The sequence below is a fragment of the Rhea pennata genome, chromosome 8, assembly GCF_028389875.1.
Source record: "Rhea pennata isolate bPtePen1 chromosome 8, bPtePen1.pri, whole genome shotgun sequence".
NCBI classification, from domain to species: Eukaryota; Metazoa; Chordata; class Aves; order Rheiformes; family Rheidae; genus Rhea; species Rhea pennata.
In genome coordinates this window covers 31,764,971-31,780,290 of record NC_084670.1, presented here as the reverse complement: position 1 = coordinate 31,780,290, position 15,320 = coordinate 31,764,971, and the positions used below count along the sequence as shown (strand labels likewise).

At 41.3% G+C, this 15,320-nt stretch overlaps 1 protein-coding gene across 1 annotated transcript in view; it reads right to left on the bottom strand.

Annotated features, from left to right (window-relative positions):
* Positions 1–15,320, bottom strand: part of COP1 (COP1 E3 ubiquitin ligase) — a 133,273-nt gene that overhangs the window by 29,665 nt on the left and 88,288 nt on the right. The window contains exons 16-18 of the mRNA XM_062581152.1: positions 8,746–8,863; positions 4,745–4,869; positions 3,455–3,615 (exon numbers count right to left, since the gene is read on the bottom strand). Of these exons, the coding sequence (XP_062437136.1) occupies positions 3,455–3,615; positions 4,745–4,869; positions 8,746–8,863 (404 nt within the window). The remainder of the gene's footprint in view (positions 1–3,454; positions 3,616–4,744; positions 4,870–8,745; positions 8,864–15,320) is intronic.

Genomic DNA, 15,320 nt, shown 5'->3' with positions numbered 1-15,320 from the left:
ACAAAGGATGACAGAGGCAATACAGGAAAATTCTTGTCTTGTGAAATAAAAGGATTTGGTTCACGGAAGGTTCTGACATGTATCCACAGCCCTGCTTCCACTTCACTATATTACATTATCGAGTCACTAAGGCCAAAGATTTCCTGAATTTCCTTCTACTTGTAAACATTGATCAATTTTGAAGTGCATAAGTGAGAACTTGTATTCCCCACAAACTATAAATCAGTGCTTTTAAATTTTTTTAAAGGTTCATTTACCTTGCTGCATAAGTGCAAAGGTTTGCTTCCTGATGTGCACGTTGAGAATTTTTTGAAGAGCCCAACACAAGAACATTAGCATACAAGCTACTACTCATTTCCAAACATTACCTAAGTGTAAGAAGTGAAGAGTGAACAAGCCTGATGCAAAATGGTAATGAGCACGTAGGGAGAACAATTTCTCTAACTCATTATCTCATTATGGCTTTGACACACGTGGAAAGAATGTGCTATCCAGGTCTGTGCAGCTGGAGAGGTGACAGCTCTAGCAGAAGAGTGTCTGCATCTCCGTAAGCAAAGGAAGACCAAGACAGGAGAGAGGAAGAAGGAAAAAAAAAAAAAAAAAACAGAAAAAACCCCCACAGATCTGGCAAGGGCTCCTGGCACAGCTTGACTTTGGCTCAGGAGGAAGTAAAAGCTTGAATCAAACAAAAATAGATTTAGGAAAAAACTAGTGACATTTATCTGAAAGTTTTCATTTGGTTTTAATTAGGACCCAGGATTCTGCACTAAAATACATGCAGTGAAGGAGTGCACGTACTTATGTTTCCCCAGATAAGTGACAGATCTGAAACCTACTCATCTCTTCTCGAAAGGTTAATTAAAGAACTGTCCAGGCGAGCGGCCCCCCAGGGAAACTGAAGAGAGGCTGCTCCAGTGGGGAGTCTTCAGGAGGAGCGGGCACGCGGCGCCTCTACCTCCCTCCCTCCATCGGAAAGCCTCCAGGTAGCAAGTGGACCTGAATGCACAGCGGCCACCACCACGGAGACAAACAAGACTGTCCTGAACCAGCCGAGCAAGGTATCAAGAACAGCACAGCCACAACAGCACAAGGGCTGCCCGTGGTGCTGACTATGGCTTCTGGGCAGGTGCTGGGGCCCGTGCCGAGATCTGCGGTGCTGCTTGGCTGAAGCTGCGTTGATACACGTGCCCCTGCAGTACAGCAGGCATCATCACCACCCAGCAGTGAAAAATCTTACATTTAGGGAAACTAAGGCAGAGTGACCCCCTCAGGATCAGTCTGCAATTAAGCCACAAATAGGATGTAGGCTCCTATGCATCCTGGCAGTATTGCAAGGCAAAAGCTTTATTTAGTTCACCTAAGCATCTTTAAAACACATCAGTTTTTAAATGAAAAGTCTGTATATACGAAGCCCATTTGAAGAACCTATTCCAATTTAAGAAATGTTATCAAAATGGAAACTAAGAGTTTCATCCTTTAAGCAAGACTCTGTGGGCATAAGTGACCTTTGCGTAGTAATTTATTTCACCAAGAACATGAGAAAAGTTTCAATTAGGTCTGAGTAGACCACTGCACCACTACAAGAGGGAGAGGTATGTGCAGATGCACTGATGAAGGGCACTCCTTGTCTCGGAGGAAACTGGAAGTATGATACAAGGAAACATGAAGGCCTCTTGGTAAAAGCAAGTGGCACTGGTTGTTCAGTATATAAAGCAGGACAGCAGGCACTACAGAGAGGAGGAAAACACCGAAGCGAAACTCAGCCTGGTGGCACTCAGATCACAGGCAGCTTTTTCCTGCTTTCTTTGCAAACTAGTGCCAGGTAACAGTGGCTGCCACAGGAGAAACTGATACTAATTTAGAAGAAGCCCTGAGAAAAGTAGAGGAACGACAGACAAATTCAGAATGGCGATAGATTCTGCATGCTGCGGTCTGAACGTTTTCTAGTGCATAGTCTTCATAGGCCTGATTTAACTGTTACTAAGTTGTTATATTTTTGTTGTATAAGATTTCCTCTTTCAGTTATGATTAATTCTTTGACAGCCCTCGTTAACTGTTCAGAAGTTTCTCAGTTGCTTCAACAGAGGGTTTGTCAGAGTAAAAACATGATAATCAGAGGAAAGACCATACTAAGAACTGGAGGACAAAAGAAATAACACAAGGGATGGGGTCCACTAATAGTCTGTTGCCTACTGAGAAGTTGCACATGAGGTTAAAGCAGGCAGGACAACCCAACAGAAAATAATCCAGTAAATGTCCTTTCTTTAAATTTCTTTATAGGTGCACAAGTTCCTGCAGCATATTTTATTCTGCAGAAACATGGATTATAAAACTTCCTATATCCACTCTTCATTTCAGACATGATATCTCTGTATACTAAGTCTTCCCAAATTCCTGGTCAGAAAAAAAAGCTAGCAAAGCTATGCCATGTAGCCCCATTTCAACCATTCAAACCACAGCAGCCTGCTTCCTACTCATAAATCAAAGGTGCAGTCTTTGAATTCAGATGCATGTTTTTTCAAACCTAAAAAAAGTTTAGTTTTGATTCAGAAGCATCTACCTGAAATAAGTTTATGCCAGAGACACTTGAATCACAATTGTAGAGGCAGTTTCTTCATATTGAGATTGATAGATGTTAACCTTTCAAAACACTGTCTTTTTGCCTGCAATGTCTCAGGACATCAGTTAGGCAACGTTCCCTTTTAGCTATCTGAAAGATTAGATACAGAGAAGTCTCCCTTTTCCCTCTCCCAGCAAACCAGCTAAGCATCTCATCTGCAAACACGTACACACACGAGTTATTTGCTCAAGTTTCTTATGAAAGGTTTTCAAGAACACTTGGGATTTAAAAGTAGCATTTTTATTCACCAATGCAATCCCATGCCTAAGGGACATTCACAAGAGGTGCATCAGGTATGCCTGCAGCATTAGCACACACATTATATATATACATTAGCTGACACTGAAATAGTCATTGAGTTAACTGCAGCCTGCGCTTACCTCATTTACATATTTACTCATCTACACATAGAGTCTGTATTTCAATAAGCCAGCTCATATAGACAATTAACATTTAAGTAAGGGCCTGTGGTGAATATCTGGGAGTCTATAGGTGCCTTTGTTAAATCAAACAAAAACCCTGCTAATGCACACACAAAAAATTAAATGCAATGCTGGTTTAGGGATTTTGAATGCAAAAGTAAAGAAATCCAGAAACCCAGGTGGAACAGTTAAGAACAACATAGAGTAGCCTCTGACCTCCTGAGCATCCCCCTCCCCCAGCCCAGAGCATTTCAGTTTTCCTGCAAATCTTCACTTTCTAACATCAATCTGCTCTGCAATATTCACATACAGGATAACACCAGGCGCAGCCAACCTTCAACAACGCCGTTTCCTAAGGGATTAGAAGGCATTACCTTATCACCCATCCGAGGGGACGGAGCAGAAAACTTACCCCATCTGGTAGTGCCCTCCAGCACACAGCACTCACAAACTCATTCGTGTCATCTTCTTTCCGGTCCTTGTCCAGGACACTTTTGACTGTATCAAACTTGAATGTCAGCAGTGTCTTTGAGAGGCCCTTATAGTATAGGTAAAGGGAATTATTTTCGCTTCCTAGAAATGAAAAGTAAATATACAGGATCATGTTCTAAAAGCACACACAGAAAAATAAGGTTTCCTAGCTCTTTAGTTGTTTAAGCAAAAGACAACAGAATTCCTTCTCTCAGTTATCATCTCACCACAAATGGTTGTGGTGCCTTGCTAACTGGGATTGCTCCATAGCAAACATTCAGGATGCTTAAAAGTGGATCCAGAATTTATTAAAACTACTGTGGTATGCAGAGCACTTGCAAAATATACAGAATCCCAACCTTATTCTACAACTTCCACAGGGTGTAGCACTTTGCCTGAGCAGAACAGGCAGGGCATTTACACAACAGCATGAGATGCTATTATAGCCAGTATTCTCAATGTTACAGCTATGACAATAGGTAGGATTTGCACAGTTCTGCTTGTGGCATTCAAATATGGCAGTTTAATCTGTGGAGGTTTGAGCAAGAGGGACTAAATGGCGTACATTTGCTTTGTTTTTAAATCCATCCCAATTTCTGCCTTGCAAACCATGCAAACATCAAAAGATAGAAGGTAAGTTCTTCTCGTAAGTGCTGGAATGGGTGTCCTACACATGCCATGGTGATGAGCCTATCACTATTTTCTCACTAAGACTTCTTCATTTAGAGGTTAAACAGTCCAATTCAAGCAGTAAAAAGAAACTGCCACAAGAGTTACTTTTTAAGAATGATGTGGTCTTCTAGAAAGCTGTTCAGACCGAGGGTGTTATTGTTTCACCATGCAGAATACCATACTAAATGACAACTATAGGATCACTCAAATGATCCAGGCTACTGTACTTTGTTAGAAAGCTGCAGGAGGATCTGTCAGTTATCATCTTAGAAGACACATGTCATAGCAACAGCTACTACATTAGTAGTCAAATTTTTGGTGACAGCAAGTCTGAATCATCATGTACAAAGAACCCACCTGAAATGGAGGAAACTAAGTACAGACTTAGGGCTCTTTGCACAGCTCTCTGGGAAAGGGAGAGGGGAGTGAAAGCTCATAGCAATCTTCCATAAGAGTCATTCTGGCTACTTGGTACAATTCCTCGTGTGCTTTGCAATTGGAGAAGCAGCAGCTCTGTGGAGTTGCATAAGCATTTAAACTGGATAGCTGCTCTACTCACCACAGGCAATGTAGTCTCCGTTGGATGCCAGCCCCACGAAATTCTTCTCATTGATGTGACCCTTGAAGGAGCGCAAGCAATGAGGCTTCCCTACGTTCCACAGCTTCAGCTGACTGTCTGTTGACCTGAAAACAACACCTAAAGTTACACTGCTGCCATATGGCAGGTAATCCAGCTTGAAACACTGCTCCTCAATACCCTGTTTGCAACATAAGTGTGGGAAGTCTAAGTACACTCCAAGAGATTTATCCCACTTTCAATCATACGCAACTCTGGCTGAACTCAGAACGGTATCACATTATTTTAAAAGCCTGTCAAAATGCATTACATGTTTGAATACAAAACTTCCCTGAAGTATTATTCTTCCTTTCCACCTATTGACTGTGAAGTCCTCCACTGAACTGAATAGCCTTTGGGTCATCATTGCTTCCTCCATATCTCAACTATGCAGGACATGCTGAATATATATTTTTAACCTCTAGAGCATAGCAAATCTGCTCCTTTCTGCTTGATGGCTAAATTCTCATTCATGCCTCTACAGGATTCAAGCTGGGAAGCAGTCTCCTCCTCCTCCAGCTGCCCTGAAAGCATTGATGCCCAATTCCAATGATTTTGTCCAGTATCAATCAGTGGCATATAGAAACCTATGAGGGTGCAAAATTTTTATGAACATTAAAATTGATGTGGCTTTCTCATATGTAATTGAGAATGTATGAATACAAATTTAGATCTCAAACTTTTTTTCCCCACCTTGACAGTAAAGCTAACCATTACTATTAAAATATAAAACCTTATTTGGATTATATTCAAATTGGTATTTTTCACTGTTAACCCATATGCAAATATGCCTTCATGCAAAAATGTTGTTTTATTTACTGTGAGCAAACATTTCCCTTTTGGTAAAAGGAAGGAAGTGGAAAGAGTTATCTGCTTGGCAGAGCTCATGGGAGACAGGAAGATTGCAGGTTTCAGAGAGACTCAGGATCAATTTATTCCCTCCATCCAAGGGGACCTGAGCCTCTCTTACTGCCAGGAGTTACTCTCTAGCACTCACCAGGCTCTGCAGCTCTAGCTGCAGTTGATCTCTTATGGTGATACAAGCCACAGTCTGTGATAAATGCTCACAGTGGCGGGGACTGGAGCCCCATCTTTGAGAAAAGAGACAGCAAACAAATAGGTAGTGCTGTTCCAATCTCAAATTTGAAAGAGATAGAAATAGGACCAGTCAGCCTCCTAAGGCAGGGTGGCGGTGCCTCAGTACAAGTCATATCAAACTTGTTTATGAGTATTAACAGTGATAGGAAAAATCCAATATCAATAAAATATTACCACCAATGTAACACAATAGCCTTGTACCAGTATCACATTTACCTAAAAATATTCAACAGAAGGGGGGAGACGCACTTCATACTGTACTGCAAAAACCTTATCTCAGACCTCAATGACAGCTGTAATGACAGAGGAGTGATAAGGGAGCCGCAGCCAGATGCTAGTCGTTTGTAGTAATAGCACAAGGTCAGATCAGAATGAGGGCTGTGAGCTTTATCTTTAGCACAGTGGCTTGAGCAGAAGTAAATTTCTGGTCTTAAGTCTTGACCACAGTAACCCTAAAACAGAGCATTTGGTTTCTATTCCCTATCCACATACTGCCCTATGCTGCAGCTTACTCTCCTCCTCCCCTACTTACCACCACAGCTCATAAAAAGTGGAAGATGCATATTATTTTTTACTGGCCCAAAGCTCCATGGATTCACCTCCTGTACTATTAGGGCAGCAATATTATTTTTAAAACACTGCTTAAGAGTCACCTGGAGAATAAACTTTTCTGGAGGCAGGATAAAGCAGCTAGAGATTACTTTCTGGTCTCCAGGCTGTTAAGATTCTTGGGACAGCTTCTGCTATTAGCTAAGCCATCAAAAAGACTTTTTAGGTAGGCACTTAACCTCCTAATTTTGGTATTATACATTCTAAATCTCTTCATTAAAATAAATGCACTTAAAATGTATTACTAAGGGAAGACTTTTACTGTTAACAAATTCCTATCAAGCTCTAGCCTTGTTTTCATTGCTTCAAGTATGCAATAAAAGAATAAAGTTGTCTGTGACTGCACCATGAGGAGGGGAAAAGGCCATTGATCCTTCTGATGTGACACTTCTCTCCTGATTTCATACCTTTCCCAAAAAGGATTGTGGATGTGCTGCTCTGTTAAATCAGCCTCTCTGTAAGTCAGCACTACAATCAATAGATAGTGCTAAACAGTAGGCAGTTCTGAACTTCCCAGAGGCCAAAATTTAACTCTCAGGGCAAAATAAATCAATGAATCTATAAAACAGCTCTAGCTAGAAAGCAAGAGAATCTGAATATACATATATTTTTCCTCAAAAGGAATTAATACTTGGTTCTTGGAAGACAATACTGCTGTCTTCTTTCCTCTACCAAGTTTTCAGAAGACAGACGTGAAAAACAATCTTCTCTTCAGCATTTCTTTCTGTATACACAGAAGAAGATATGAGAACCCCCCCCCCCAGCCAGTTCCCTCACTCTGCTGTTGCCTGCCCAAGTCTGACAGCTCTATTGATATTTCTCCCAGAGAATATGCATTCTCAGATGGCCAGCTCAAATGGGACAGGGCCCTTTGGGCCTGAAACATCCGACATCTCACATGTCACTTGATCATGGCTGTAAAACATTCCACCTTATTAAATGCCTTCTTATCCAGATTTGGCCAAAGCACAAATTAATTTGCTCTGTGTTCTAGATACAAGTTTACACCTGTACAGAGAGCTATAATGTTAATGGAAACAAGAAAGAAACTAATTAACTATAAACAGTATTGGAATTCACTAGGGAACCTTCTATCACACAACTGAGATTAGAGTAACTCACTAACAGCTGAATACTCATACATATACCTTAAAATGCTCTGCTTTGGCTCAAGGCTTGTAGAGTAAGCTATGTAAAAACACAGGATCAAACTGAGACGGATAATCATCTACTCAGTAAGAAGCTGCAACATACTTTCTGGGGCTAGATCTTCCCCTGTGATCCACCTCTGCTGCCCTCAGGTGTTATACATGAGCATGTCGAGATCAAAGATTTTCCTAGCAGCCTGCAGCCCCCGAACGTTGCTTGTATTTTCCCCATCACGAAAAAGGGGCTCACCTCTGTTTTATTTATGAGACGCTTGTACCAAGTCACATAAGCAACCTCTTGCCATGTAATCCAGACATGCTCATTCCCAAAAGACTGAAAATGTAGTGTGAACTGAGACAGCCGCATTTGGTTTTGGGGCAGACATGTCTGGCCACGTAATTGAGCAGAAGCTGTACAATTTTATTCTTCAGTGTCTCCATATCAGACCTTATGGCCTACCCTGGCTGAAAAGCTGCATACCATTAGGACCACAAAATATAGCTTGTCTTGACTACTTTCTAACTTCTAAGTTTAATTCAAACAGCCTTTGCAGAAGAAATTAGGACATTACCACAAAGTTGCCCACTCAGTTGTTCTGAGTTGTTATTAAGGCAGTGGCTAAACATCCTCTTCAGACCTAGCAGTACTATTTGAACATTTCTGTCACTCATGGGCTGTTTTTCTACTGGCCTTCTGCTGGAAGTTACTACCCTCAAGGCTCTGCCAATACCTCCATCCACAGCAGGCCCTGCTCAGTAGCACCTTCAGCCCACACAGCACTTTGAAAGGAATGTCTGCCTGCAGCTTCCCAGAGCCGGCGCTTGTGGTCAGAACTTGGATCAGGTTCTCTTGGTATTCCTCCTAAGTTCTCAGGCTCTACAAGAGCCAAGTGATATTAGGAATAAATTTCTATTTTTGTCTTACAAAAAGCCACAATCTGCTTCCTAAAAGAACAGGAGCTCGCATGCAGGCGATGTACACCCACCTACACAGGTGAACTTGCACAACTGTATCCATGGAAAGGACTCAAAGAGTGCCAGGAACGAAGGGCTACCAAGTTTATAACCTACCTAAAAGAATATACTTACGCAGAGACAATTTCTTCCCCACTCACAAATTTTGCATAGGAGACTGCCTTGCGATGCCCTTTGAACACCATGATTGGCTGCTTAGTGTTGCGAAGATCATAGTAGTGAACACAGTGATCTGGAGATGAGGAAAAAAAAAGAAGAGGCAACATTTATTCAACGCGTGGCATCTCTAAGAGTTAATCAGTTCACAACAGAAATCCTGACTACAGCTTTCACATTTCACTTAAAACCTCATCTAGGATAATATCTGCATTATATGAAAGAAGTCTGTAGACCCAAAATGGGTCCATAAGGTCCAAGCAGCCTTTCAAAGAGTTGGGGGGGAGGAAAGGGGAAGGTGCACACGTGTATGTGTGCTTGCACACACCCTTGTCCAAGCCCCATTTAGTCCATCCCTCACACATGCAAGACAGCAGCTAACGGGACTCCCGTCACTCCTGTCTTTTCTTTCCTGGCTCTGTGCCCGGCCATTCGAATTGCCCGTTTCTAATTCTGTGCCCCTTTCCCCTCCTCAATCTGTTCCCTTCTGGAAAACTGAAGAAGTCTAAGCTAAAGACTCAGTCTGTCTGCTACTTAATTTGGATCATGAAAAATATGGACTAAATTTTTTGTACGTGTCCTAAATGCGTAGCCTCTGTATTTCTGCTTTCCTTCTCTTTCGTCCTTTGATTTCATTACAAATCAAGAGAGAATTAGCATTCCTGCTAATGAGAAAACAGAGACTAAACTCCAGTTCTTCTTAAGAATTAATTCACAGATGTGTTGCATTGCCACAACCACATAAAAGGAACTGCAACAGAACGAGTGATACAGTTTATTTTCTGCACAACTAAATGTCAATTCCCAGGAATGGGAAAGAAAAAAAAAAGAAAACCCTGCAAGAGATCTAAGCTCCAAACACCCCAGCACTCTTTTTCAGCTCAGCAAGGTTAATAAGCTCTTTCCTTCCTGACTTTCCATCTTTAATGTTGAGCTCCATTTAACTAGTCACCGCTATCCTGGAAGCGGAGGGAGAGGAAAGCCATATGAATGCCTTGCAACCAAAGAGGGAACCTCCTTTGCACCAAGCCACTTGCAATACCACAGATCAGCTGAAAACTGTTCAGACCATCCTCCTACTGAAACAACAAAGCACCAATGGAAGTTAAAGGTTACTTATAAATGAATTCCAATGCCAAAAGCTGCAGCTATTTTTATATTTGATCAGAATTTCAAAGTGCTGTTCTGAGCCTTACAAACAACACCCAGCTGTCTCAAAACCTCACGTGGTTTGAGAGATAACTGGATTTACATCAATCAGGCTACAGCTATAAACACTGATTTGGGGCAAGCAAAGGTAGTTTTTCACCTGTATTAACAGGCAAATTGGTGGTCACGGCAGGACAGGTGGCTTTGTCAGAAGCATCTTCAATAAAGAGGGATGAGCAGGCAAGTCATCTTCCCTTCAGGTTTTTTTCCAGCATCTCACTCTCTACACATCAAAGATGTTTCAGATGAGAGGTTTCCAGTGCCTTCATTTTCAAACCATGCCCTTCTCGATGGGTCCGAACAGATACCCAAAGCAGCCACACCTCATGTTTTCTCTCCCATTTATGCTGGGATTTAATCAGGCAGTGACCTGTCAAATTACACCATCGTTCCAAAACTCAGCAGTTGTGGTGCCCTTTATAGCTAGTACTGATGCACTGGGAAGCGCTGTACTCGCAGCACTCTTGCCAATGCCCCTACTTCAGAAGCCTTCACCCTCAGAACAGCCAACACGCTCCATCAAAATCGCAGAATATTCCTAAGCTTTGGACATTTTAATTGCCTTTGGAATAAAATGACATTGTGATAGACTTGTACAGCAAGGTGTTAATTTTCAAAGCAACTTGGAATTAAGTGTCTGCGTTCCTTTAACAAGATTCAGGCATCCAACTCCCCTCCACGTCTCAGTAAACTTGAGCCAAAAGACTATGCATTTCCTGATCAGGCTGGTGTGCAGACCTGGAGACCTACGAAACAGTTAAACAGCAACCGTCACTTTAACGAGCAGAATGATTCTAGCACAGCTTCCCATTAGGAGTCAGTTAGTGGATAAGCCTTTTAAGTCTATTTTTGTTCAGAATTTCAGCCTCCTCTCCAGCTGGACTGTCATTAGGATACCTTTTGAGCACTTCAGATTTTATCCTTCAGAGGATGAGACAAGGCAAGTTGTACCCACGGATGACTTGAAGGAAGACAAGTGCATAAGCAGCTGGAGTAACACGGAAAGGAAAGAGATATAGCGGGAAATGACAAGTCCACTTGCAGCAAAGAGACATAGAGTTGCATTCACCTTCTAAACATCGCAATAAACAGCTCAAACGCTGCTGGCATCTGGCCCCAGCACAACGTGCCTCTCCGCGTCAGCAGTGCAATCAATCACTGCCTGCTCTGATCAGGACAAGTCCAAGGGAATGGCAAGGCCACTGGGTTCTAAAATTAGCCACTTAATTATTAATTGATTAGTTCAGCAGCTGAAGGGTTGGTGCCCAATTGAGGAGGGTTTTTTTCCCCCTCTCAATTGAGGTAGCTATTTTTAAGTAGATATATCAAGACAAATGCTTACTACATTCATTAAAATCAGAACAGGTGGTCATGTTTTACAATTAAAGAGATAGTCTTGCTTTTAGGCCATATGGACTTTCAGGAAACAAGATAAAAATGCCATCTGCTAAGGATGCAGAGATCTTAAAAACGAAGCTTAATGAGAAGAAAATACAATCCCCAGGTACTTCAGCAAAAGTCTCTCATGGCGAATGTTAATCAGCCAAAATTGCCCGCAAACGGCGGCATCCCTGGCGTGCCGGTGTGTCTGAGGTGGACGGTGGAGCGTTCTGGGGAGCTCAGAAAAGGCAGCAATTGCAAAAGCCAACGCAAGGTAAGGAAAATAGAAGAAATACACGTCGAGGGGAAGCAAGCAGTTCTCAGAACTCTGCAAGTGCCCTTAAATCCGCCTGGGATCTGCTCCCGGCCGCAGCATTCCTGGAAGGCCACAAAGCGCTCCCAGCTGCCAACCAGCAACGCACAGGCTTATTTGCTGCTTCTTTTGCTCCTCCAACAGGAGCACCACGATTATCTAAAGGACTCAGCAGAATTTTGCAGCTCTCTATTTTCCATTCCTGACCAGAACACACACACACACACTCGTTCAGAAAGATTTCAAGCTGGAAACCTCATTTCCACTGTGAAAAGCCTCATGCTTAACCCGTGCGCACCAGTACCTCACTGCCTTACTTGCCTTTTCTCCTGCATTCTGGCTTACTGAAATATATGCAAGAAAATGAGAAAGAATGTGTGTATATACACCATAACAAACTAAAGACTCCGAAGCAATTCTTGCCTAATTCAATGTCACAGGAGAAGCTGAGCACGACAGAATCCTCCTTCCAAATTCAAAATTTTCTGGCAAGTCGTATTATAGCTATGGTTGCTTTTTTTTTTTTTTTTTCCTTCCTTCCTTAAATCATCTCAGAAGGCAAAAAGGGCAGCTCAGCTCTGCTGTTACTGCTGCAAGGTCTCAGCCCACAAGCCTGAGTTATTAAATAGGGCTTTTTTCAGAATGTGCAGAAACCGCTTACTTCTCCCCTAAGCAGACTACTCTTTCACCGCTGACCCAGTGGGTGACAACCAGTCAAGAATTCAGAATTTTTACTAGGAGCATTGACAAGTCTAACAAAACTTCGGAAAGACCTCACAAGTGTTTCAGTAAATATAACCGGCGTCAGCAAAGAACGGCATCTCTCACTGCTCATCAGCTCATAAATTAGCCAGACTCCAGCCCTCGGGAGCAGGGCGGACGGGAAGGACGGTTCTGCAGTGTGCGTGGCGAGGAGAGGAGCTCCTCCGAATCTCGGGAACCGGGCTCGGTCTGCGCCATGGAGGGGGCACATGGAGAGGATGAACCAGCCATAAGATTAAGCAAATTTTAAGAAAAAAATATCACAAAAGGAGAACTGAGAGTTACTAAGTGGTTCCAGTTCAGAAAGTTGTAATTGTTTTTGGAGTTTTGGTTGTTTAGAACAACAACAACAACAGAGTCAAAATCGGTGTTTTTGCAAAAGTGATTTTCCTTATGCTTAGAAAGATTGCTATTGGAATTCATAAAACAGCCGTTACAAGAAGGCTCTAAGTGCACATCACCTATTACAAAGCTCCTACAGTTCATCAAGGAGCAGCAACACCATAAAGCGTCCTTAGGTAGCCAAGGGTGAGAAAAGACTATCGCATTGCAGCAGGTTTTTTATGTTTCACTGAGTGCTGGTATATCTGGAGTAGTGACGCACACGGACTGAAGAGCTGAGCAATTCAGCTCTCCGGATACCTAGCAATGTTGAGTTATGTTCGTCTTCCATGCCACCTACTTCAGCCACTTTTACCATAAACACTAACCAGTCTATAGCTCTAGCCAACCCACAGGTCCCCCAAAGCTTTTTTCAACCGAAACCCACTTGTTAGAAGAGACATCAAGCTAAGGACAGCAAAACAAAACTTACCTGCAACAGTTTTATATTCTACAGATAAAGCTACTATAAAGTGCCAAAAGCTGAATAAAAAGATCCCATGGCTCTCCACTGGGAGACTGAATTATCAGAAAACTGATTAGAAGTTCCCATTCCTACATATGATCAAAGTAAGAAAAGGTCAACTATTCAACATTTAGATTATTGTTTCACTCAAAAAAATAATTTACATTGTTCTCAGATTTTTAAGTGCTTAACACTTGAGAGTAAATGGTGCTCACTACTGCTTTTCAGAGAATATGGTATCTTGGCTTAACATTCACAAAATGGTTGTAGAGTATGAAGCCAATCGGTAAAGAAGTAGGAGATGCTAAAAGCTCCCTACAAGGCAAAATGCCATTTTTTAAGCACACCAAGTTCATTTTACTCTGTTTAATTACTATATTACTCTTTCTTTAAAAATAGATGTTAATTAAGTGGTTCATGAAGAGACTTCAGTTATCAAAGCACCTTTTCTTTTTCCTTTTTTTTTTTTTTTGTTTTTTTGAATGATCAAGATCTTCCATACCAAACTCAGGGGTAATTTTCATTCCAAATTTTAAGCTTCTAGCTACAACCTGCAGTCCTATATGGCTTATGTTACAACTGTTCTGCTGAAACGGGAAAACAGACTAGAATATAACCTCTATATTTCTTTGATGATGATAATCTATTTGTCTCATTTAATGTCTCAGGTCATTGGTTGATTATTCCCTGAGATTTACCTTTCTTCATACGAAATTCAAGTTTGGATCAAGGCTGCCTGTTTTTATCCCAGTGAAATTCTGTTTGTAGACAATGAGAGTTAAAGGTATTTTTGGAAGTCTGACTAAGGAGTGGAGGAGTGTATTTAAGTGACTTGCCCAACAACACACACTTTCAACTGAATCATGGCAAAATTAATATAAATGAGGCACCTCTGCTCACCTCTCACTAGGCTATCCTGGAGAAACCAAAACAACAAAATAAAAAGCTCACAAAGCATCTCTATTAAGAAAGGATGATTTCATGTAGTTCTTGATTGTACTTCTACTGTCAATATCTAGGAAAGATTTCAGAGGTCCTGAAAGAAACACCTAGTTTTCAGTAAATACTGAAGATGTTAACTAAAATTACGTATGCTTAAACATCTATCTACATAAGTTCAACTTTCCCTTCACTTTTTTCTTCTCTGTATATGGTCATGTTGTAAGCAAGAATATTGAGCACAAAGAACTGACAAAATGAAATGAATCTAGACTTACTAATTCACATACCTAACTATTTTCCTAGTAAACAATCATATCCTTATATCTTCAAATGTCCAGAACAGACTGTTTCAAGTGTCTGGATTAGAGGACAGATCATTTCCAGATGTGGTATTCCATAACAGAAAAGATAAGCCACCTTAATAGTTTTGTTGAACATACACCAACAATAGAATAACAGACTTTTAACATCAAGATGGATTAATCAAGAGGCTCCTATTTCCTGCTAGACTCAGTATGATTTATTCCTATAAAAGGGAAACCTCCATCCTTGGAGAAGCCCTTGGCTAGATAAAAATGGAAAGAGAATCAAAAGTTTATGTACAATTCCAATTTTCACTCTTTCAAAACTTCTTCTGTCAGTGAAGAGAAAACAGAAGGGGATAAAGAGACAACCATCCTGATTTAAAAATAAATTCAATCAACAGTAGTACGCTATAATACAATATACTATATTGCAGTACTTTAGGATGACTTTGCACATTAGATGTCTCGGTCTTTACAGAAACCTGAAAAAGGGCCAGGTAAACAAGCACTCTCTCAAAAACCTGACAAGCAAAGACAGCTGCTCTCAAACTTAAACTCTGAAGATTAAATACTTTAAGTTAGATATCCTTTCATTTGAAATTAGACCTACAAAAGCCTCGATGCTAGTTTTGACCTGGAAACCACCTAACGAGTCACTCATTTAGAGAGTAACATAATAGCAATTCTTCCCCTGTATCTACACCAGGAAAAATAGCCTCCTAACAAAGTTGTGGTATCTCAGAAAAGGTTGTTCAAAACAAAAGACAATTCAGAA